General features: G+C 39.3%; 2 protein-coding genes across 2 annotated transcripts in view; both read left to right on the top strand.

Moving 5' to 3' along the window:
• Positions 1 to 1,729, top strand: part of CUL5 (cullin 5) — a 117,166-nt gene extending 115,437 nt beyond the window's left edge. The window contains exon 19 of the mRNA XM_082476867.1: positions 307 to 1,729. Within this exon, the coding sequence (XP_082332993.1) occupies positions 307 to 387 (81 nt within the window). The 3' untranslated portion in view covers positions 388 to 1,729. The remainder of the gene's footprint in view (positions 1 to 306) is intronic.
• Positions 1,560 to 24,892, top strand: ACAT1 (acetyl-CoA acetyltransferase 1). Its single transcript, XM_082476890.1, has 12 exons — positions 1,560 to 1,728; positions 11,980 to 12,027; positions 13,095 to 13,212; positions 13,493 to 13,588; positions 13,796 to 13,896; positions 17,233 to 17,376; positions 18,133 to 18,283; positions 19,196 to 19,291; positions 21,014 to 21,127; positions 21,992 to 22,056; positions 23,753 to 23,910; positions 24,443 to 24,892. The coding sequence occupies exons 1-12, from the start codon at positions 1,657 to 1,659 to the stop codon at positions 24,561 to 24,563; spliced, it is 1,284 nt and encodes a 427-aa protein (XP_082333016.1). The 5' UTR covers positions 1,560 to 1,656; the 3' UTR covers positions 24,564 to 24,892.
• The last annotated feature ends 368 nt before the right edge of the window (positions 24,893 to 25,260 follow it).

Here is a 25,260-nt window from a genome sequence, read left to right on the forward strand (position 1 = left end):
TATGATGAGGCCACCCAAGATGGCTGTTCTCTTGCTCTCTGTACATCCCTCAACCAGACCCTGCTTCACCTATACCCTACTCACCTGACTGACCTTCCCTCTTAATCATAGAGCCTGATCAGTAAATGCCTACATACTTGCCCTGGCCCCAGCTAGTGAGTGTTGTAATCTTTAAATCAGAACAGCTCCACAAAGATGGTTTATCAAAGGGGCAGTGAGGGTTGTGCTCCTCTGCTGGTTTCCCTGGTAACTGATGAGCCAACCTGATATCAATTCCCCCATAACAATTCCCTCTTCTTCCGGTAGGGAAGACTGTTGCCACTGCCAGCTTGCCATCTGCTGCCCACCATGGTGTGTCTCTCCAGGACCCTCTTGCTTTGGGTGTAAGTAAGATCCCCTATCCAATAAACCATTGATGTCTCTGTCGCTAACTCTGGATTCTTTCCATCTTGAGGTTGGGCAGTTACAAGCTTTGAAGTCCTGCTGGGGTGCCCTGTTAGCCCAACACTAACTTTTGGTGTGGCCAACTTTGAAAAATACAATCTCCCACTTGTTACAAAACATAATTAAGGGTGGGGATTTTACTTTAGGAAAAACCTGGGTTTGGCTTGGAGTAAGTAGGGTTAAAGTGCTCACTTTGTATGTTGTCACTCCTATCTTCTGTATAAAGTAAGTATAGGGAATTCCCTGGTGGTCCAGCGGTTAGGACTCTGCACTTTCACTGCTGTGGGCCTGGGTTCAGTATCTGTTGGGGAACAAAATCCCACAAGCCACTAGGTCAAAAAAAAGCCAAAACAACAACAACAAGCAAAATTAAAGAAATAGAAAAAAATTAAATAAATAAATAAAATAAATATAAACGAAAACAATGTTACAAAGTCACAAAAATTTGCTGTCTCCAGCTGAAGATCCTAAATTAAGCAATGGGTTCCCAAAATGTGAGAATAATCATACCTAACACTACAGCATTCTCTGGAAATAGGTACAGGAAAGCAATGCCATGTAATGCTATCAGTTCAGACCCCAGCTCTACCACTTTCCATGCAATCATGGAAAAATAAGTTAACTTCTTTGTAGCTCAGTTATCTCATTAGTTAAGGGGTGGATAATAATAGCATCTAATTCATGGAGTTTTTGTGAAGGTTAATATAATTTTATTAATTGTTCAAAGTTAGGCATTAATGTTTCCTATTCCTCTTCTTCATCCTGCTAAGAAACAATTGCAAAATTATCTCATCATAAATGAAAAGCTAACTGGATTGCTTGAAAATATTTTCATGAATTTCCTTTGTGCTTTCTGGGTATTAAGGGAGAGAAGCTGGCCCAGTGAACAGAAAAGGCCCAGGTTACACATAAACCACTGGTCTCAGAAGGTCTTCTGGTCTCAGAAGGTCAGAAGTAGTGGAAAGGGGACCTGGCACCTTATCAGCTGGCTTCTAAGCCAGCGCCTCCGCCTCCTGCCACGCGCCGCTCGGGCGTCCCAGCGCCAGGCTCCGCCCCGCCCCTCCTCTGCTGCCGGCCAATGGCCGGCGGCCGTCGCGGCCCGAGGCTGCTATTGGAGGAGGCGGCCGGGTCGGCGGGTGAAGCGGGGTCAGGGACCCGCCGCTGGCGATCCCTTCTCTCCGCTGGTAACTGTCCGCTCCGCGCTCGGCCACCATGGCTGTGCTGGCGGCCCTTCTGCGCGTTGGCGCCCGCGGGCGCAGCCCCCTGCTTCGGAGGCGGATGCAGGTGAGAGGGACTGGGACTCGGGACTCGCCTCGGAAGTCTTCTGCCTGCGGCCTCGCGGCCGGAAGGAGCCCTAAGTGCAGGCCTGAGGAAGCCCCCGGCGGGACCCACGCCCCGAAAGCCACGCGCTCAGACTTGCCGGCTCGTATAGGGCATTTCCGTTCTCAGGGGCCCTCCCGGATCGTGATAATTGCTTTCTAGTGTGTCAAATGGGGCAGGTAATTTGACAGGCAGAAAGGCGCGGGCTTGGTTATGACCTTGCCCGACGGGTAGGGAAGGCCCGTAAAACTGTTTCCGAGCTTTTCTTTAAAGCATGTTTGTGAGCGTTATTGTCAAGAGATTTTGATTTCATGCAATAGGTAATCATTATGGGCTTACAGGGTGATAATAAAAAGATGTACCGACTCGGAGCAACTTCAAACCTATCAGGGAAAATAAATGGCTACTCACTTTCTTGATGAGTAACGCTTACGTATTAAGGGCGTCCAGAGCCGTGTTTCTCCTCTGGCTGTTGTGTTTAGGGAACACAGGAGCGACAGCCTTGAAGGAATCTACTATTTTCCGTACGTCAAAGCAAGCTAGCTTGCACCACATGTTTAGGGTCTGGCAAAAGCTAAGGAGTAGGTAGAGAAGTTCAGGGTGTGGTTGGTGAAACGTGACTTTTCCAGTTTGGTTGGAGTAATAAAGTTTGAAATCCAGTCATATTGTAAGGGTTTGGATTTGACTTAAGTCAGTGAGGACCGTTGATATTTTTGCTCTTGTCATAATTACAGGTATAGGAGCACTGAAGTGGGGAAAAAACTGTTGTCTGTTAGGTGTGATGTAACTTGACTGGTGTGCTGGCAGTAGGAGCTGAAAGGGAGGAGCGCTATGCAAGAGATTGTGAAAGAATAAGCGTAGAACTTGACAAATGCAGAGTGAGGGTGGGAGCCAAGGGAAAAGGAAGAGTCAGGAGGAGTGGGTTTCCAGGAAACATGAGTTCTTAGCATATTTGTTAGTGTGTCGGAAATCACAAAAATGTACTTGGGTCATCCTGAGTTTCAACCAACATTTACTAGTGAATTAGGTGAAATAAGTACTCTAATTTTGTAAAAAACAAAACAAAACATAAACCAAGTGCAGAACCCTCTTAATTTATAGTTTAACTAGGAGCTTAAAATCAAACACAATTGTTGCTGATGAGAAAAATGAAGTTGTAGGTTATGTAGCATATGATTTGTGGTGTTCATTTAATTGAACTCTAGGAATTAGTTGTATTGGTTGTTACTTGAATTAAGTGGTCATTTAATGAACCATGGAAATCTGTTTGTTTTAACAGGTTTTAAATATTCAGTGCCATTTTGTGGAATGGAACTTGATCTCTAACCCATTAAACTGGCTTTTTCTCTTTTGCCTTCAAATACACACAGGTCTCCCTTACGGTCAAGAAACCTTTATGGACTTTATCAGAGCTTGTTGCTTTCCAGCTGGAATTGCTTTTTTCTTATGGTCAAAAGAGTAGTCCTCCTCGTCACCTTCGTTTACATCCATTTCTCTTTAAAGCTCTGCAGTTAGATTTCTGTACTGCTCAACAGAAGAATACCAGTGATTTTCTTTTCCTGTATTTTTTTCTTCTTCTTGACTTTTCTTTATACTATATTTGACACTTTTGACCATTCCCTCCGTTAAAGTCCTGTCTTGCTATTTTGAACCAAGATAATTTTCCTTTAATACTCAGACTTAAAAAAAAAAAAAAAATCCTGCATTGTGCCAGTCCTGAGCCTGTTTGTTCCCAGATTCACCTCCTCCTCTCTTTCTATATTGCTGTGAGGCCGACCCTTGCAGGTGCCAGCATCATCTGGCTTCTGGCTGGGTTCAGAGACTGGTGGAAGATTGGGAGATAAGAAGGGAGAAGTCAGGATAATTATTTTTTTCCTCTCTCTGCCTTAGATTGTGTTTCTGACAATGTCTGCCAGTCCTTTGGTTCTTGCTTCTGCCAGGTGACCCTGACCCCTTGGCTTTGGTAACCCTGCTTCTTCCCTTTGTCTTAACAGCCTGAGCATGCTAGTGGCTTCCTGTTGCTAATCTCTGTGCTGCTGTCTCCTGTTCTCAGCTCTTCTGTCACCTGTACATTTATTTATTTATTTTAAAATTTATTTATTTATTTATTTATGGCTGTGTTGGGTCCTCGTTGCTGCGCGTGGGCTTTCTCTAGTTGTGTCGAGCGGGGGCTACTCTTCGTTGCAGTGCGTGGGCTTCTCATTGCGGTGGCTTCTATTGTTGTGGAGCACGGGCTCCAGGCATGTGGGCTTCAGTAGTTGTGGCTCGCGGGCTTAGTTGCTCCGCGGCATGTGGGATCTTCGCGGACCAGGGATCCAGCCTGTGTCCCCTTCATTGGCAGGTGGATTCTTAACCACTGTGCCACCAGGGAAGCCCCTCACCTGTGCATTTAATTCTCTTCATTAAATTCTGTTTCACATAGAATGGTTTTTATTTTCCTGGTTGAATCCTCATGGGTACTCATGGTTTTTGCGTTCCCTTCCCATTCCCTTTCATCCTTCGGAGTTTTGAACCTCAGTTCTCAGGCCTTTCTTATACAGAAAAAAAGAACAGAATGTTTTGGTAAGCAAGTAAGTGGTGACAGTGATCTGATTGGCAGTAAACACAGAGAGAAATTGATAGATTCAAGAGATAGCGTGGAGATAGAATCTGTTGAACTTAATGACTGATTGGCTGTGAATGGCTGAGAGAGGAGTTCCACAGGCATTGATGAGCCCAGCTACAGCAAGTGTGTAGACAGAGGAGAGAAGAGGGCTTTGTACAGGGCTTTTGGGAGACACAGTATTTCAGGACAGGCAGAACGAGTGGGAACCCGTGAAGGTGAATGAAAAGAGAGGATGGTGTTGTGGAAGAAAACCAGAGGAATGTAGTGTCACCTGAAAGCCAAGGGAGGGGAGATTTCCAAGAAGGAGGGTGTATTAGTTTCCTTGGGCCATTGTAAGAAAATACCACATATCGGGCAGCTTAAAACAACAGAAATGTTGCACAGTTCTGGAGGCTAGAAAGTCCGAAATCAAGTGTTGGCAGGACCCTGCTGAATCCTGTAGGGAAATCCTTCCTTGCCTCTTCGGAGCTTCTTGTGGTTTGCTGGCAATCTGAGTCCCTTGGTTTGTAGATGCATCACTCCAGTCCTCCATCTGCACATGGCAATCTCCCTGTGTCTTCACTTCCCTTCTCTGCGTCTGTCTCTGTGTTCACATTTCCCCTTCTTATAAGGACATCAGTCATATTGGATTAGGGCCCACCCTAATGAACTTGTTTTGACTTGATTACTTCTGTAAGGACCACGTTTACAAATAAAGTTACATTCTAAGGTCCTGGGGGTTAGGACTTCTTTTGGGTGGGGCACACAATTCAACCCATAACAGAGGGAGCATTCAACAATGTAAAAATTTAATATAACAGTGTTTATATAAGATTTTAACAAAGGAATTATATAAATGAAATACATAAAATGAACATATACATAAAATGGAAAGTGTTGATTGAAATTAGCATAACTTTAATACTTGGAGAACTTTATAAAGACCTGAAGAAATACAGATTTGGATATCAGTTTTATGTAAGGGAACTTTGCTTCCTCATACAGACAATAATATGCATAAACACAAGGTATTTTGAGTACTAACTGCTAAATCCTCTAAGAAGTTGAAAAATTTTTTAAATGATTAATCTGTTTTCTCAAAATGTTTCCTTGATAATGGCTCAATTTCTAATTCATTTTACTGATTTTTACAGTTATTTTGGCATATGGATAGTTCTCATGAATTTGTGTCCTGTGAACAGAAATAATGAAAAATTGGTATCACTGATGACACGCTTGATTAGTGAAGAATATCATAAGCAAATCATTAGTTACTCAAAAATTATGCAGTACTTTGGAAAGAGCAGTTGCCTCAGCTTCCTAAATTTTATTACTATTTTAAATAAAATATATAATATGTATAACAAATATATAATATGCATAATATATAATATGTATATATATGTATAATATGTAAACTATATATATGTATAATAGAGTGAGACTGCTTGGATTTGAAATCCCAGCTCTGCCCCATATTGGCTCTGTGACTCTGGGCAGGTTACTTGACCTGCCTGTGCTTTAGCTTCCTTACCTGTAAAATAAGAATACTAATATCCACCCGTTGGCTGGTTCTATATCTAAAACATATTACATATACATCTGTTTGTATCCACCCCTCTTGTGACCTCCCTAGCACTAGCCACATGAGCTCTTGCCTGGTCTTCTTCCCTTTTTCTACTCCTGCTCCTACAATCAGTTCTCTATACTTTAGCCAGAGTGGTCTTTTTATAATAGAAAAGCCTTCAGTGGCTTCTCATTGCACAGACTAGAATCCAGAGTCCTTCTCATGGCCTCTTTGGTCCCTGCTTGCTTCTTTAGTCTCAGCTCAGACTGTGTTCTCCTGAGTATGTGGCTCCCGCTATACTGTTCCACTTTCTATACTTAGCATGTGCCAAGTTTGTTTCTAATTCAAGACCTTTGTCCTAGTTCTTCCCAATGCATCAAATGCTCTTTTCCCTAGATCTTCCCCAGGCTGACTCTTTTTTTTTTTTTAATTTATTTATTTTGGCTGTGTTGTGCCTTCGTGGCTGCACGTGGGCTTTCTCTAGTTGCAGCAAGCGGGGGCTTCTCTTCGTTGCGGTGCGTGGGCTTCTTATTGCTGTGGTTTCTCTTGTTGCGGCGCATGGGCTCTAGGTGCGTGGGCTTCAGTAGTTGCAGCACGCAGGTTCAGTTAGTTGTGGCTCGCGGGCTCTAGAGCGCAGGCTCAGTAGTTGTGGCACATGGGCTTAGTAGCTGCGCGGCATGTGGGATCTTCCTGGACCAGGGATTGAACCCATGTCTCCTGTATTGGCAGGCGGATTCTTAACCACTGCGCCACCAGGGAAGTCCCCCAGGCTGACTCTTTAATATTCAGTTTCTCAGCTCCAGTGACATCTCCAGAGAGCCCTCTGTGGAACATCCCATGTAAAATAGGCCCTCACTCTGTAGCTCATTATCCCATTTTGTTGGCTTCAGAATATATTTACCCTACCTGAAATGTTTTTCAGAGCTGCTAGTAAGCACCAGACTTTGTTGATTTGTTTAGCGTTTCTTGCCATCATTGGGATAAAAAATAAATAAAATCAGTCTCTTCTTGAAACTTACAGTCTAGTGGGGAGACAGGCCAGTAAGGGTCACAGAATTATGTGTTTGGGACAAATAGAGTGTGCACAGTGTGCTGCAGAAGCTAAGACTGGAGTGTCTACCTCTGCCTGCATTGTCAAGGGTGGTCTCTAGAGTTCTTGGGGCAGCTGAGCTGTCCTTGAAAGATGATTGTGATATGCAAATAAAACTTAACTAGTTGTGTTCATTTATCACATATTTATCACACATTATGTTCAGTGTCTTGATCCTACTATAATTTTGTCATTCCTGGGATATTTAATGAGCTCTAGGCACTATGCCAAGTGACAAGGATGTAGCAGTGAATGAGAAAGGAGGAGGAAGGGAAGGGGGAAAGACAGGACTGCTCTCAGAAGCTTGCATTATATGGAGAGAGAGAGATTATATATGTGAACCCTGTATTTACACAGTGTGAGAGGTGCTTTGAAGGAAATAATCATGTTGAAATAGAAGCCAACTTTAAATAGGCAGGGAGAAGCACTCTGGGGTTGTATCATTTGAGCTGAGACTTGAAGAACAAAAATGAATCAGCCAAGGATGGTGGTGTGCTGAATTGGGCGATTGGGATTGACATGTATACACTGATGTGTATAAAATTGATGCCTAATAAGAACCTGCAGTATAAAAAAACAAAGAAAACAACTAATACTAAACTTTCATTGGGTTATTTGTATGGAAATATGTTAATATAAATGTTTCAGACATTACATTAAATTTCTAAAAATCTTATATTTGTATTTGTATGGAAATATGTATGGAAATATGTTAATATAAATGTTTCAGACATTACATGAAATTTCTAAAAATCTTATATTTGTATTTGTATGGAAATATGTATGGAAATATGTTAATATAAATGTTTCAGACATTACATGAAATTTCTAAAAATCTTATATGTTCTGGTATAATGTCATAAGTCATAATCCTAGTTATTACTTTAAAATGTATATCTCAGAAATAACTAATTTTCTTGTCAACTGCATTATTATGAACTTTCATCAAATCTTTAACCATGGTCATTTTTAAGTCTTTTGTCATTTACAGACAGTTCTGGGTGTACTCTGATGATTTTGCAAATATGTTCCTATAAAAGGCTTTCATCTTCAAGAAATTCATGGAAAAGACTCTGACAAGTACAGGTTTCTGGTAACTGACTGTACTGCTGAACTGAATGAATAAGCATTTTCAGAACTCTAATGAAAAACTGATGAACTCATAAAAGTGCTAACAAAAGATCAAGATGAAAAAAAAATTAATTACATGGGACTGAGTGAACTGATGAGGATGAGTATAATTTTTGTGACTTTCTGTCTGAATTAAAAAAAAAAAAATCCCACAAGGACTCAGAGGCAAAGAATATACAAATCAATTTTCACTGCAAAGTAAAGGAGCTGTTACAGTGGAGGATTACTGGACTGAATGTCAATATTATGACATAGTATGAGTGTGTTTCATGTTTGGTAATTGCAATCATTGTTGCTTTTGTTGTGGTCATCCATGTACAATGCTTGGTGTCAGTCTATTTATCTCTTGTAAAAATAAAATACAGTGTGTGTGTGTGGAAAAAAAAAAAAAAAATCAGCCAAGGCAAGCTGGGGAAAGGCTGTTACTGGCAGAGGCACACTGCAAAGAGCTTGAGGTGGGAATGGGTTCAGAACAAAGAGGAGGCTGGTGTGGCTGGCACAGAGCAAGAGTGGCATGAGTTTGGAAAGAACATTAGAAAAGAAGACAAAAAAAGGAAAGAACATGAGGAGCCAGATCATACCATCCAGATCATCAGGAGCTCCAGTTCCAGGAGCCAGGAACTTGTAGGATAAGGGAAAGACTGTGGATATCATTCCAAGAACAATGGAAAGCCATCAAAGGATTTTAATCAGGGGAGCGATGTGATCTGATTTACATTTGTGTGTGTGTGTGGGGGGGTTGTTTTTGTTTTTTTGTGTTTTTTTTGGCCGCGCCATGCAGCTTGTGGGATCTCAGCTTGTGGGATCTCAGTTCCCCACCAAGGATTGAACCTGGGCCACTGCAGTGAAAGCACCAACTCCTAACCATCGGACCACCAGGGAACTCCCTGATTTACGTTTTAAAAACCGGATGGACTGAAGAAGGGAAGTTGGGGATGCAGGAAATGAAGTAAAAGGCTGTTACAGTAGCAAGAGATGGTGGCTGGGACTAGGTGGCAGTAGTGCAGATGAAGCAAAGTGGAAGAATTTAGGTATATTTTAGACTGAGTATTGACAGTACCTGTGATAGAGTATCCCTAGGTATTAGGCAGAGATAGAGGGTGAGTCCTAAGATTTTGGCTTAGCACCTGGGCAGATTGTGACGTGATGTCTTGAGGAGGGAAATGCTGGAAAGAAACTAGTGTTCTACTTTTCCGGTTTATCACGGCGTGAGGCACCATGAGCAGCAAAGTCTCCCGTGACACCCTCTACGAGGCGGTACGGGAAGTCCGGCATGGGAGCCAGCGCAAGGCCCGGAAGTTTTTGGAGATGGTGGAGCTTCAGATCAGCCTGAAGAACTGTGACCCTCAGAAGGACAAACGCTTCTTGGACACTGCCAGGTTGGCACCATTCTCATCCCACCCAGCCCTCAGCGTCCCTGTGTCCATCTCCTCCCTTCAGGCTCTGGTTGAGCCTGAGATGGCCAGGCACTTGCGGCACTGAAGTGCCCGGGTAGTTCAGACCCCCTGCTCCAGGCAGGCCTGGCTGGACAGACCCTCACACTGGGTCTTAAAACAAGAGGGGAGGGACTACCCTGGTGGCACAGTGGTTAAGAATCCGCCTGCCAATGCAGGGGACACTGGTTTGAGCCCTGGTCCTGGAAGATCCCACATGCTGCAGAGCAGCTAAGCCTGTGCGCCACAACTACTGAAGCCTGCGTGCCTAGAGCCCATGCTCCACAACAAGAGAAGCCACTGCAATGAGAAGCACGCGCACCGCAACGAAGAGTAGCCCCTGCTCGCCGCAACTAGAGAAAACCCGCGTGCAGCAACCAAGACCCAATGCAGCCAAAAATAAATAAATAAATTTATAAAAAAAAAAAAAAAGAAAAATTGGCAGAACATTTTGTACATTAAAAGCACCATGGGCAAACCTCAGAGCCTGTACTAAGGCACAGCTTAATAAACCACATTCCCACCATTAAAAAAAAAAAAAACAACTGGTGTTCTAGGGTGGAAATTGAGAGACATGAGTTGGACGTTAAATTCAGGCTATCAAGTTGGCACTTGGATATATGAGTCTGGAGGTCAAGGCTGGAGATAGAAATTTGGAAATCACCAGGACATAATTGCTGTTTAAAGCTGTGGGGCTAGATATGATTAAGGAGACAGTGAAGATGGAAAATTAAAAGGGGCCTGGAACAAAGCCCTGGGACGTTCCAGCACTTAGAGATTGGGAAGGGGAGGATGAAACAGCAAAAAAGACAGAAAAATAACTAGAGAGATAAGAGGGAGACTATAAGATTGTGTTAAAATGGAAGCCAAGAAAAGGGAGGGTTTGTGTAGTGGTTTACACATATTACCTCATTTCATTCTCACAACAACTTGTGGAGAGTATTTTAGAAAACTTAATGCTCAAGAATACTCAGCTAGTAAGCCCAGGCTCTTAACCACTGTGCGTGTTTCCCCAAGAAGAAAAGTGAGTCCCAGGTTGCTGAGAGGATGAGATGAGTATAGTGAAATCTTTATTGGATTTTGCTATCCAGACATTGTTGATCTTGCGCAGAGCCAACAGTAGGATAGATAAAAGCCAGATTTGGTGGGGTTGAACAGTAAGTAGGAGGTGAGGACAAGGAAACAAATAGTAGGTAACTTGTTGGAGAACTTCTCTTGTACAGAGGAGCTAAGAAATGAGGTGAAAGCTCAATGGGAGTCTGGGTTAAGAGAAGTTTGTTTTTAATTCTTTCAGGTGGGAGGAAGCCTATTACTGTGCTTACGGAATAATCCAGGAGTAAAGGGGATGAATGATGTTGGGGCGAGGGAAGGGATAACGGAAGATGTGGCATCTTTGAAAAGGCAACTGGAATGGGATCCAGGGCAAAGTGGAGAAACCAGGGAACCTTCAGCTAAACAGAACCAGAGACTTTAAAGTGGTTTAGAAAAGGCCCTTTGATTGCAAGGAACAACATCCCATTTCACACTAGCTAAGTAGAAAGGGGCTTTTTTGAAGATATACAATAGGCAAGCTCTTGGACATCCAAGGTTAGGAAATAAAGTAAAGCTGGCCTTGCTGGAACCCTAACTAGAAAATCACTAACTATGTTATCTTTTGTCTCTTGTAGTGTGGTATGGTCTTTTCTTCCTTTTCTGAGTGTATATGTTCCATTCCTTTGCTTCTCTGCTTACTTGTGGCTTTTCTCTTTGCTGTAACCTCTGCTTTTACATGGTGTTGCTGACTAACTCCAGCCCCTTGGGCCTTTCACTTCAAGTGCCCATCATCATCCAGTTGATCGGGTCTCTCAGAGTGCTAGCTTGGTTCAAAGTCCATTCCATTTTTGGTCCTGTCAGCTCTGGCCAGTGGGAGGAGGATGGGAATCACCTTGTAGGTACTTAGGGCTGTCCCTTCCAGACCCTTTGGAGAAAGGGGTGTAGCTGGAGAGGCAATGACTGGCATGTTTACTACAAGTAGGAAATTTTAATTCAGAGTTGGGTCACAGATAATATGCTAGAATCCTTCAGTGTAAGTAGGTTATATAAGCAGCAGCCCAATTTGGGCTTACTTAATTTAGAACTTAGATTTAACTTAAAATTATATTTTATAAAGCTTATACTTAAAAAGGCTTAGAAATTTTAAGATGATAAATTCATCAGAAGTTAAAACATACATTTCCAATGAACAGTTAATCAGACGAGAATATTACAAAAGTAGTAATTTTAAAAATTGTAACAGTGATATATGCAAACAGGAAAATTTGGAAATTAAAGTATAATGCAGCAAAAAGAAATTACCATAATCCTGTTACTGAGAAGTATAAAGTGATGTAGATTAATATTTTTTACATCATAACAAATATTTATATTACAGGAAATAAGATATGTGGAACGAAGTTATGTATCAAAACCCACTTTGAATGTAAGTATAAATTTAAATTGTGCTTTAAAATTTCAAGAATTTAAAGGAAATGTAGTCTATTAAAAATGCATATTCTAAAGCATGTATAGATGAGGGTCAGCTTGGGATGATTCAGTGGTTAGGAATAGCTAATTATTGAAATATTAAGTCAAACTCCCAAATTACCATAAAAAATTTCAGTCTAGCGCCCTGCATAATTTCTGCTTCTTCCCCAATCATTGTCTATGGTAAACAACCTTCTCTAAAACTAGGCAATGTTCTTCCTTTACTTTTGGGGACCCCCATTATATTGTGTTGGTACATTGCAGAGGCCACATGGAAGATACTAGAAGAAAGGGGCTGAAGGAGACTGGGGATTAGACAGGAAGGACCATCACCTGGTCACCTAGTGCTTCCTGAGGGGTCCTCCTTTTGTTTCATAACGGTTCCTAAAAAGACTTAGTAATAGCCTCGACCAGAATCTAGGGAATGGTTCTCTTATTATCTATGAGGATTTATGTATGTATGTATGTATGTATTTATCTAAGAGCATGTAGAAGGCAAGCGTAAGGAGAGAATTGTTAAAATAGTGTTTTGTAATATTTAAGAGAGCTTTTATTTACTTTTTCTTAAATTTTATATTGTCTTATTAATAGTTTAAGAAATTATGGCTCTGGCTGTGTCCTAGTTAAGTGGTATGGCCCCACTAACATACAGGTCTTGACCCTAGACCAGAGTTTCCCTTCAGTAAGGAAGCCCTTTAATTAGGGCTTTTTATGCAGTTAACAAGGGTAAACTGATCATTTCTTAAATTTTGACTAAGGGATAGAATTGAACCTTAAGCTTCTGGTCTATGCCTATTTTAGAACTGGTTTCTCTTAGGTTTTCTATTAGGTCTTAAATCATAAAGTACCAGCATTGAACTGATTTTAGTGCTGTTCTAATATTATTTTCATCTTTGATGGGTAATTAGTCATTCATAAAAAGTCTGTTTCTTGGATAATATATCTATGAATTGTTCATTTATGAAAGATGATGTGGGTAAAATATTTAAATATAATAATTTTTACCATCTTCTGTCTTGCCAGGAAGTGGTCATAGTAAGTGCTGCAAGAACACCCATTGGATCCTTTCTAGGCAGCCTTTCCTCTCTGCCAGCCACTAAACTTGGTTCCATTGCAATTCAGGAAGCCATTGAAAAGGCAGGTTAGTAGTTGCTTTACTTTTTGTGTTGAGTGGCAGTGATTCAATGGAACAAATGTTTATTTTGCACTTACTACATATGTAACACTTAGAAACGAATTAATGCCTACATTTCTGAATTCCCTTGAAAAGAAGTCCTTGTACTATAGTGTTACGAATGAAGCTCAAAACTGACAAGAAAAAGAAACCATTCCTGCTATATAATGTCATGTACTTTACTAGGTAATTACTAATTATTAAATTGAATGAAATATGGAAATGTCTTTTTGATTTTTTAAAAAAGGGATTCCAAAAGAAGAAGTGAAAGAAGCATACATGGGTAATGTTCTACAAGGAGGTGAAGGACAAGCCCCTACAAGGCAAGCAGTACTGGGTGCAGGTATTAGGACTACATTTTTGCTTTTACACTTAAATGTTTGACATGGCAAAATGGAAGTCATTTCAGCTTAAATAAAATGTTAAATGCATAATAGACTTATATTGGCAGAAGAGATGTTGCAGATTATAGTTTAACATGCTCTATTTTATTACAGTTTATTTGAAGAATATCTTTGTTTTTCAAAAGTATGACTTATATTGGTTTTAGGCTTACCTATTTCTACTCCATGTACCACTGTAAACAAAGTTTGTGCCTCAGGAATGAAAGCCATCATGATGGCCTCTCAGAATCTTATGTGTGGACATCAGGTAAGAAGTACCTTCTTTTCCATTTTATAACTAAAATAATATGCAGTGCTAAAAAACACTAAAAATCTAAGCATATTCATACTCTAGAAGTGAGATTCTTTCTCATAAGTGCAGTTGCTGTGTTGTTTCAGACACTCAGGAGTGTCTGGATTTGCCAATTCCATTTGAAGTCGAGGTCAAAATGATAGCTCAAGTGTCTAGTATTAAAAAGTAGTTTTCAGCCAGGACGTTTTAGTCTTTGGGTGCCCCTTTACTTAGAGATTCTGGTTGATTTAAGACACTGTAAATTTTGTCTGTGCTAGAATGAGAAGGGTTTTTATCATAAATGAGAATAAGGTGCTGACCCTGGGAATCAAATCGTTGATTGAGCCCAGAATTGATGACTAATTTATAGTTCCTTATGTTCAGGTTCAGCTGTAAAATTGTGCAGGCTTTCTGTTGGCCTTGATGATTGTGATCTTGTCTTTACCTGAGACTGAGCAAGAGATAGGCTGCTCAGCAAATATATGCTGGATGTTAGGAGGCTAGACCTGGACTCGTAGACCTAAGAGTTTATCAGATCCAAGCCTTTTTTTCAGTTGAGGAAAGAGGTTGAGAGGACTACAAACACAGTTAGTTACAGGGGTAAAATTAGAAAACAGGTGTCCCTATCCCTGTCTAGTGCATTCCAGCCTATAACACACCAAGGTAAAAGGTAAAAATCAGTTGTGAGGTGTTTGCAGATTATTTCTTACATGTACAAGAATCATAATTATGCATACCCTTGCTGTTACTCCTCCCTTGCTTTGTTTCCAGTTATAAGGCAAGCCAAAGAGAAAAAAAAGAGTGATACCTGATACACATGCTAAAAACTGAGATGATATAGAAAAGTATAAAATGAACAATCTTCTTTCTTCTTGCCCCACTTTGAATCTCTGACTTATTCATCACTTTTTTGTGTATTCTGCCACCTAAGAGCAGAGAAACTTTGGGGAAGTTTCTTAAACTCTGTGCCCCATGTAATGTCTTGGAGATTATTCTGTATCAGCACATAAGATAGTACTCTATTGAACTGAACAACTTTAATATACTTATGGGTCCTTATTGAATGGACATCTAGATTGTCTCCAGTTCTTCACTATTTTAAATAATGCTGCAGACAGTACCCCTATGCATATATCTTTGTGTACTTATAAATACTTAAATCAACTCTTGTTAATTGACTGTACTACGCGGTATAGTGTAGTGGTTAATAACAAAAAGTCTGGAGCCAGACTAATTTCAAATCCTAGTTTTGCCCATCATTAGTTGAGGATCTACTATGTGGACGTTCACTGGAGATTGGTGAACAAAGCATTAAAAAATGTCATCGTGTGCAAGTCTGTCTTTTGGAAAACTTCCTCAGAGGAGATTTTTGGAGTCAGAGATTTAAAAATTTTGATATTTTCAAATGCTTTCCATGAAAGTTATACCAGTTACACATTTTCCAAAGCTTGTGAGAGCTTGTTTGCCTATACACAAGGTAACACTGACATCAGGTATTACCAAACCCTTGTTAAACGGTCATGAGATTGTTTAGACGTTTCAGAACGGTTTGAATGACAAGGAAAATTTTGTGTCAGTTGATTTTTTTGTGGTTCTCTAGCAAATGCTTTCAGTTAGTGTTCTTTGATTCATTTGTGCATGTATAAAATTATCTGATTTAGAGGAATACTAGGAATTGCCTTATTTTGAATATTATCTGATTTTGGAAAATGGTCAATTTTATTATATTCTGTAGAATAATTGATAACTTAATTTCTGCCACTTATTATTGCCATCATCCCCAGAAAATACTCAGTATTTCAGGATAACAGAATAAAACTTATATGAGAGCTATTTGAGACTCTCCATATTTGAAAACAGGCAAAATATTTAGGTTTCTTTGGTATAGAACTTCTGTTTGTCTTTATTCTTGATTAAAGACTGTGAGAATATAATATTGGCTTTAATTTTATATTTACATTAATGTTTTATATTAAACTATTTTTAAAAATTAGCCCTTATAATGCAAATGAATTTCTTTTGTTAATCTGTAATTACAGGTTAGTTGATTAATACTTATTAAACTTCTACTATATATGCCAGGCACTAATGACATAAAAATAGATATGACAAGGGTTTCTGGCCTCAAAGGAGCTTAGTTTGGTGAGAAGATTTGACACATAAATATAGCTACAGTACAGTGTAATATTATTAATAAAAGCAATGCACAGTAATTGAGGAACACAAAAGAAGGAAGGGAAACTGTTCCAAAAAAGGATAGAAATACGTGGTCAGGGAAAGCATGAAGTGGCTGTGTTTTGATTAGTTTTAAAGGAAATGTAGGTGTTTTACACGTTGGTGGATAGGTCAGAAGTGCAGAGGTGGTGTGAATTAGCACGGTATCTTTGAAGACCTTGATTTTCTTTTTTTCTTTTTGGCTGCACTGCGCGGCATGTGGGATCTTAGTACCCCGACCAGGGATTGAACCCGTGCCCCCTGCAGTGGAAGTGCAGAGTCTTAACCACTGGACCGCCAGGGAAATCTCTTTAAAGATATTTAAACAGTTCAGTATGACCTCAGGTGTAGGTCCAGGCATGAGACTGGAAAGGGAACGAGAAGTCAGATTGTAAAGGGCCTTATGTACTATGCTGGTGAGTCCTGTAAGGAGTGGAATGACCAGACTTACAGTCTAGCCAGAATGACTCAGATGAGTGTAGATGACACTTGGTGGAAGGACAGGCTGCATATCAGATGATCAAGTAGAAAATTACTGTAACTATCTGGGAAGAGTTGATCGGGAGGATCACAATCAAGGAAGTAGGATTATTTCCGAGAACTGAGATTACGTTTTTGGCAGTGTCAGTGAAATGAAAGGTTAGAAGAATTTCAGAAGACGGTTCTACATTAAAGATTCCTGGCATTCTTATTAATGTCTGATTCTGATCTTAATTATCATTACACGTTTCAGACCATTTCCTTTTACCAGTGTCAAGAGGGTACTTCCTATAGTGACTGTATAGCAAATGTTTAATAAAGTCCATGTAGAATACTTGTTTGTTGTAGCTGTGTAAAGGGTATAATGGGTTTGCAACTACAGTTGACCCTTGAACATGGATTTGAACTGCCTGGGTCCACTTAATGTGCAAATTTTTTTCAATAAACACGTACTACAGTTGAATCTGTGGATGTAGAACCATGGATAGGGAGGGCCGACTGTGAAGTTATACACAGATTTTCAAGTGTGTGGAGCGTTGACGTTCCTAATCCTGGTATTGTTCAGAAGTCAACAGTACTACTTGAATTGACATTGGGTTTTTGTGTGTTGCTGAGCAGGATGTGATGGTGGCAGGTGGGATGGAGAGCATGTCCAATGTTCCCTACGTAATGAACAGAGGAGCAACACCATATGGTGGTATAAAGCTTGAAGATTTGATTGTAAAAGATGGGCTAACTGATGTCTACAATAAAATTCATATGGTAATTGTTGCTTTTTAATGGAGAAATGCCATGTATATAAAATACTGCTTGATTTAAAATATATATATATTTAATTTATTTTTATTTTATTTATTTATTTTTGGCTGCTTTGGGTCTTTGTTGCTGCATGTGGGCTTTCTCTAGTTGTGGCGAGCGGGGGCTACTCTTCATTGCAGTGTGCGTGCTTCTCATTGCGGTGGCTTCTCTTGTTGCGGAGCACAGGCTCTAGGTCCGCGGTCTTCAGTAGTTGTGGCTCGCAGGCTCTAGGGCGCAGGCTCAGTAGTTGTGGTGCACGGGCTTAGTTGCTTCACAGCATGTGGGATCTTCCTGGACCAGGGATCAAACCCATGTCCCCTGCATTGGCAGGTGGATTCGTAACCACTGCACCACCAGGAAAGTCCAATATATATATATCTCAGAAACTGAACTGAAGGATATAAATGTTGATTGAGCCATTCATTTTAGGAAAATGTTTTTCTAAGCTCATTGCATCAACTTGGCTCAATTGTTGAATAAATTGCCCCATACTGAAATAGGGCATTTTCTAACTTTAAATAATGGATTCCATAGGTGTTTAATTATTTGTCTTCAAAATAGCAACTTCTGGGCTAATTCAAGTATTTGACGATGAGACATGAGTAAAAAAATTACCTAGTACAGAAAGAAGTATATTTTAAGAAAATAAATTTAACTGCTAACCACTATTTTATGTTATGCAAAGTTAATTAGTTTTTTAAAACTTCCAACTTCTATCAGGGCAACTGTGCTGAAAATACTGCAAAGAAGCTGAATATTGCACGAGATGAACAGGATACTTATGCTATTAACTCCTATACCAGAAGCAAAGCAGCATGGGAAGCTGGAAAATTTGGAAATGAAGTTGTTCCTGTCACAATTACAGTAAAAGGTTGAAGGATAGATTTTAATTTTTAGTAGATTTTACGTGTTGCTAAATATTTTATGTTTAAGTTTTAGTACATTTTTATCTTTGTTAATTTCAACTGAGGACGCTGACACTGCTGCTTATGGTTAATAAAGGGAAATGTTGCTAATTCAGAGGTAATATTTAATTTCTAAAATAATTTAACTTAATTTCTAATATAATTCTTTCTAATATAGCAACAGAGAACACACTAAGTTAAGTGAAAAGGGGGGATTTATTAGAAGGCCACTTGGGGATTCGTCCCAGAACTGAAAGATGTACGGCAGCAACCAGTCAGCTCTGGGAACTTCAGGGATTGGGAGTGGGTAGTCAGTACCATTAGGGCATGCTGTCTCGGCTTTTCCATGCTGCTTTTGTTCTTTATTGTCTCAGCCTTCCTGTGGTGCTGCCTCCATCTCCAGGGTCACATCTGTAGGGCTCTCAGTCACAAAGGAAAGAGACCTCCTCACCAGTTGCAGCAAAATGAATCCACAGTAAAGACTCAATTAACTTCATTTAGGTTACATTTCGATTCTAGAAATAATTACTGTGATGAGAATGATGGAGTACCAAAACTTATCCAGCCTAGGTTGGACATCTACCCCTGGGGTTAGAAGAATGAGGTCTGTGATCATAGAAGGAGGCTGAGAGAGGAGAATGGGATGTGGCTGAACAGAAGATTTAAATTGCATCAGGCTACTTAATAAACTCTTCTTTAAGACACTAACAGAAATTATTGATGGTAGATTCTTGAGTGGAATTTACTTGGGATGGTTTAAGGTATGTGGGCATACAGGGAAGCACAGACTACCAGGCACCTTGTGTACCGTTTCTTACTGAGCAACTAATTATTATCTTCACTGCTAAGATTACTTAATTTAAAAAATTTTGTTTTAGGTAAACCAGATGTAGTGGTGAAAGAAGATGAAGAATATAAACGTGTTGATTTCAGCAGAGTTCCAAAGCTGAAGACGGTTTTCCAAAAAGAAAATGGTTAGTATTAAGAAATGAAGCATAAGAAAAAAGAGTCAGTATACCATGTCTCGTCTTAGAACTGCCTAAGGATTTTTAAAAATTCTAGAAAACAACTAGATGGTATTTAACATTTTCAATGTATCAGGCTCAAGTGAAGTTAACAAAACATATGATATTTATCCAAAGTATATTTAAAATTGCTTAACAGTTAATATTTTCTTTGCGTGTCTGTGTGTGTTTGAACTTTTTTTTTATTACTAATTTTTATTGGAGTGTAGTTGATTTACAATGTTGTTAGTTTCTGCAGTACAGCAAAGTGAATCATTTATGCATATACATATATCCACTCGTTTTTAGATTCTATTCCCGTATAGGTCATTACAGAGTATTGAGGTAGAGTTCCCTGTGCTATACAGTAGGTTTTTATTAGTTATTTATTTCATATAAACAGTTAATACTTTCAATATATAAAGCCTCTGGAACAGGTTGTAGAATGATGTAGAACAGTTTTTCATATGCACTTCATCTTGAAAGTTTTTCGTGATATGAAAGTCAAGTTTACATATTATGTTAAATATCTGTAAGCCTCTGGAGGACTAAGCTGATAGCTGTTTTTCATTGTTATATCTCTAGTGCCTGGTTCTCAACAAATAAATGTTGAATGTTAGTGTAAATGGGATCCCAGGTTACTAAATCCTTTGAGGAAAAAAGGTCAGTTCTACTTTTAAAATTGGCTGTATACAGCTGCGATAATAATCTGAAATAACTTTTGTCCCTTTTTTGATTGAATTTCTCAATACTAACTGTAGGAGTGGATCAATCTTTTTCATTAAAGCATCATATAAAAATTTATATTGCAGGGAATTCCCCGATGGTCCAGTGGTTAGGACTCCATGCTTCCGCAGCGGGGGCACGGGTTTGATCCCTGGTCGGGGAACTAAGATCCCACAAGCCTCACAGCTCAGCCAAAAAAAGAAAAAAAAAATTTATATTGCAAAAGTATATTTTTATAATTTTAGCAGCAGTCTATTTTAGGGTCTTCATTGGTATTTAAAAGAAAACAGCTTAATTGACATATAATTTGCATACCATAAAATTCTCCTGTTTAAAATGTACAGTTTAGTGACTTTTAGTATTCATTTAACTTCAAGTGATTGTAGAGAAGAAGAAATATCTGATTTTGACACTGATTTGCAAAATATATAATGAGTGCCTGCTCTACTGTGAATAAGCAAAGACTTAGTGTTAGGAAAAATATGAAGTGGTCCTTATCTTTGAGGAATTATGAACCAGCATTTACCCAGTGCCATCACGCATGCCTTTTGAGGTAGCTTTGAATAAACTGTTACAAAAAACTAACATAAGGGGACATCCCTGGTGGTCCAGTGGTTAAGACTCCACGCTCCCAATGCTGGGGGCCCGGGTTCGATCCCTGGTCTGGGAACTAGATCCCACATGCCACAACGAAGATCCCACACGGGGCAGGAACTAAGACCCAGCGAAGCCAAATAAATAAAAATATATTTTTAAAAAATCTAACATAAAAAGGTATACTGACATTAATTGTGTTATACACATACACATTTAATTATGTGTATTTTCCTGAGGGCAGGAATTATCTCCATCCATATCTTCATGCATCTAGCAACCCAGGCAGTATTCTGTAGAAATTTGTTAAATTGATCCAAACGAATTCAACGTGAAAGAATGTTCTGACGTCATGCTCATTGATACTTTCAGGTACAGTAACAGCTGCCAATGCCAGCACACTGAATGATGGAGCAGCTGCTGTGGTTCTGATGACTGCAGATGCAGCCAAGAGGCTCAGTGTTAAACCACTGGCAAGAATAGCAGGTAGAAAATGTTCTGAACTTGTTTATTCCTAAACCCCTATATTCTTCCTGAAATTGAGGTTCTTTGTCAGTAATATTATATGTAATATTGAAGTTGGCTATTTCTGTCTGTAGGTTGTACTTTGTGACAGAATTTAACTAGTACATGTTTTAACTGAGATAGAACCTCCTTCAGTATTTTCGTTCGGATTTGCTTTGTATAAGAGAAAGCTTTTAAAAATCTTTCCCTATCTGGATGATGTGTGGGAGACTACAGGGTACCTGTTTTCCCCTGGCACTGTGGGGAAAGGTAGCCAGGTAGAATAAAAAGAATATGGGCTTAGGAGTATAGAGATACAAAAAATCTAATTGTACTGGCATTTATTATTAACTGTGTGGTCTTGGCATGTCCTCAGTCTCCTTAAGACTTTTTAGCTGTAAAATCTGCCTTGCCTTCTTCATAAATAGTTAAATAGATACCATTTTGTTTAGATCATGGTTTCTTAACCTCAGCACCATTGACATTTCACAACAAATAATTGTGTTGTAGGGGGCTATTCTATGCATTGTAAGATGTTTAGCAGCTTGGCTTCTACCCACTAGATGCTACAATAAGTGGCATTCCACCTGTGCAACAACCAAAAATATCTCTAGATAATGTCAGTGTCCCTGGAGGCAGTTCCCCCTAACTCCCTATCTGTGAAAGTCAATGGCTTAGATGACTGGTATAATCTTGTAAAGTGCAGAATCTTAGAAAAGGCACAAATACATTTAAATACACTAAAAGGTGTAGGAAACTTGCATTTTTGCATATTGTATAAGTTGTTAGATATAGTCTTGGGTGCTTGTAAAAAAAATTTTAACGACCTTTTTTTTTTTAATAAAGCATTTGCTGATGCTGCTGTAGAACCTGTTGATTTTCCAGTTGCACCTGCATATGCTGTACCTAAGGTGAGAACAGAATAACAGACCATAACTCATTGTGCCAATTTCTGGTTTTGCTTATACCAAGGTTGCATGTTTTAGATTTTACATGTTATTCATCTGCCAAAGCATAGAGGTAGCTTAGTTTCAAATCTTCTCACTTCTCCTGAAAACAATTAGAGAGCAACAAGGATAACAACAACAAAAGTAAAGGGGCAACCCACAAACTATATTTTCAGTGGAGCAGATAAAAACTACATGATTGAATTCCTTGTGTGGAACTCACACACCTGCAATGGCAACCACAAAGTGGGAGGTTGGTGCAGCAGAGAAAAGGGAATGCTGAGGGTCCGGGGTTCTAGAATTCAAAGCAAATATTCATTACTAGAAGGAGCAGTCTTCAATCCTGAAAGGGAACTCCTGGGAGCTGGTCTGAGAGTAAAACTGGAGATGGAGAGGACCTATCTGCTCCAATTGTCAGTCTGAGTCTTTGCGGGAAGTTACTAAGGGGTCCCAGGAAAGGAGACAGTGTTGTGTTGGTTTATGGGTTAAGGGATCTCAGAAGACTCCAGCAAATGTTCCCTTTCAGAAGTAGAGGGCCTCACCGAGAGAGAGAGAGAATGTCTGAGGGTGGCACCCAGATTAAAAAAAAAAAAAAAAAAAAAAATCAGTGGAGAATAAGGATAGAGAAGGATCAGAAACAACAGGGAGTGATGATCTGTCCAGAGGTGGCAGATCTCAGAAAGCAACACAGTTATACAACTTCTGAAAGTGAATGTGCATCACATTGGAAAGGAAGGGTGATAAACATTTCTCAGCTACATTCTGAGAGCTAGAAAAGTGGCTATAGTTAGGTACCATGTTTTGTCTTATGGTGTTGGAACTAGAGGAAGCTGTTTGAGCTGTACAGCTTAGAAAGCTACCTGAGCCTGCTGGAGGAAGAGAGCAAGGAGGAACAAAAGTTTCATGTTAATTTTATTGTTGCTCACAACAAAAAAATTTCTAAAGATAAACAACACCCTTCTGCAATAGCTGAGGAACTATCAAAACAAAAGATCATATAATAAGACTTTAAATAAATCATTTACAATGAAAATACGATAGCTCTGAATAACTGTGCCCCAGATAACCCCACAGCAACTTTTATAAAGCAGAAACTCTAGGGGATGCAATGAAAAATTAGTAGAGACTAATATACCTCTTTCATTTGATAGATAAAGAATCTAGAACTAAGCAACATATAATCAGTAAAGTAGATCTTAAGAATATGTATCAACTATGTACCCCTAAATAAAGAGTACGTTTTTTTCAGTTATCCATGGAATGTTCAAGAAAATCAAGTTTTCTCTCTCTCCAAAATAGAAATACGATAATGCAAACAAGTCTTTGATTACAATGCAACAAGATGAGAAATTAGGGCATTCCCTGGCAGTCAAGTGGTTAGGATTCCACACTTCCACTGCAGGGGGCACGGGTTCGATCCTTGGTCAGGGAACTAAGATCCTGCATGCCGTGCAGCCCCCAAACAAAAACAAAAACAAAAAGATGAGAAATTAAAATCAGAAAATAAAAGGGCCCTTCCTCCTGGAAACTAAGAAACTCCATATTTATGTATTACATCAAAGGGAAATAATATAAATGAAAATTGCAGAATTTCAAGAAGATAATGAAAATAAGTTTTGACTTAATTATCTGAACATAATCTATATTTTTAAAAATTTAGGTTCTTAAAGATGCAGGATTGAAAAAAGAAGATATTACAATGTGGGAAATAAATGAAGCCTTTAGTGTGGTCGTACTAGCAAACATTAAAATGCTAGAGATTGATCCCCAAAAAGTGAATGTCAATGGAGGAGCTGTTTCTCTTGGACATCCGATTGGGTAGGTAAAATTATAAAGAAAAATATACCTAGGTTAATGGCTGCCTTTGTATATTCCTATCAAAACTTAAACTGCTTCATGATAATTCTTGTTACTCTTGGTTTAACAGTTTTTCTTCCCACCCATCCTTCATAAGGCAAATACCATTTCTGATAGGATCCCCATTGAACACAGATCTATCACATCTGTTCCTTGAAAACTAATATTGTTTTATGTTGAAGAAGATAATTTAAGAGTAAAATCTATGCTTGGGCTTTTTAGAAAGCTGTAACCATTCTTGGGGCTTCCCTGGTGGGCCAGTGGTTAGGACTCCACGCTTCCACTGCAGGGGGCATGGGTTCGATCCCTGGTCCGGAAACTAAGGTCCTGCGTGCCGCTCAGTGCGGCCAAAAAAAAAAAAGCTGTAACCCTTCTTGAAACAAGTCTCCCAAGTTAAAGTAAAGTAGTTAAATTCAGCTATAAGTAATGGCTAATTTGGTTATTCATACAGTCTCTAAACCATTAAAGTACCAAAATGCTTTCTTAATCCTAGGATGTCTGGAGCCAGGATTGTCGTCCATTTGGCTCATGCCTTGAAGCAAGGAGAATATGGTCTTGCCAGTATTTGCAACGGAGGAGGAGGTGCTTCTGCCATGCTGATCCAAAAGCTGTAGACAACTTCTGTTGTCTAAGGCAACAACCCTATGTAGCCAGAAAGGCCTGCTGTAATCAGGGTGACTGATTACCCTGGGTCAGCTTGTATGAAAATAATGTTTCACTTTTTATTATTTTCAACTCTTTTTTAAAAAATAAGATAAAAAATCAAATCCCCAAACCTTTTGAGATTACACAGTAATTTTTCCTTCTACTTTACATTTTTTCTAATCTTGAATACATTTTTTGTTATAAGGCTGTACTGTTTAAAATACCACTGTGCAATATTAGTGACTTATAAGTAGCTAGAAGCTTCCATTTTAGAGAATAAATCTTAATTTACATTTTTGAGGACTGTTAAAGATTAAGTGAATGTTATCTATCACTAATTTAGATTTAATAGACCCTTCAAAGTTAAGAGCAGTTATTCTGTGCAAACTAGGAATGCCTCAAATCATTAGTCAAGAAGCTAAAGACTGTAGTGTTGCTAGAAACAGGAGGAACCCATGTGCTCAGGTCTGAAGTGGGTGCAATTTCTCATAACCTCATCATTCAGAATTTGTTTGGGGGTGGGGGTTAGGATTTTTGCTCTGAATTACTACAGTAGCACAGAGAGTGGGAAAGAAGGTGGAAACTAAACTGCTCAACTGAATGGATTTCTGAAGGGAAGAGATCGCCACTTTCATTATGCCACAATGCCTGTTCTTAAGCAGAAGA

Source organism: Balaenoptera physalus, assembly GCF_965194825.1.
Source record: "Balaenoptera physalus genome assembly, chromosome: 10".
In the NCBI taxonomy this organism is placed as follows: Eukaryota; Metazoa; Chordata; class Mammalia; order Artiodactyla; family Balaenopteridae; genus Balaenoptera; species Balaenoptera physalus.

Coding starts and splice junctions, on each gene's coding strand:
- ACAT1 (XM_082476890.1), top strand. CDS start 1,657: ATGGCTGTGCTGGCGGCCCTTCTGCGCGTTGGCGCCCGCGGGCGCAGC. Junction 13,213..13,492: donor GGAAGCCATTGAAAAGGCAG/GTTAGTAGTTGC, acceptor TTTTTAAAAAAG/GGATTCCAAAAGAAGAAGTG. Junction 18,284..19,195: donor TGTCACAATTACAGTAAAAG/GTTGAAGGATAG, acceptor ATTTTGTTTTAG/GTAAACCAGATGTAGTGGTG.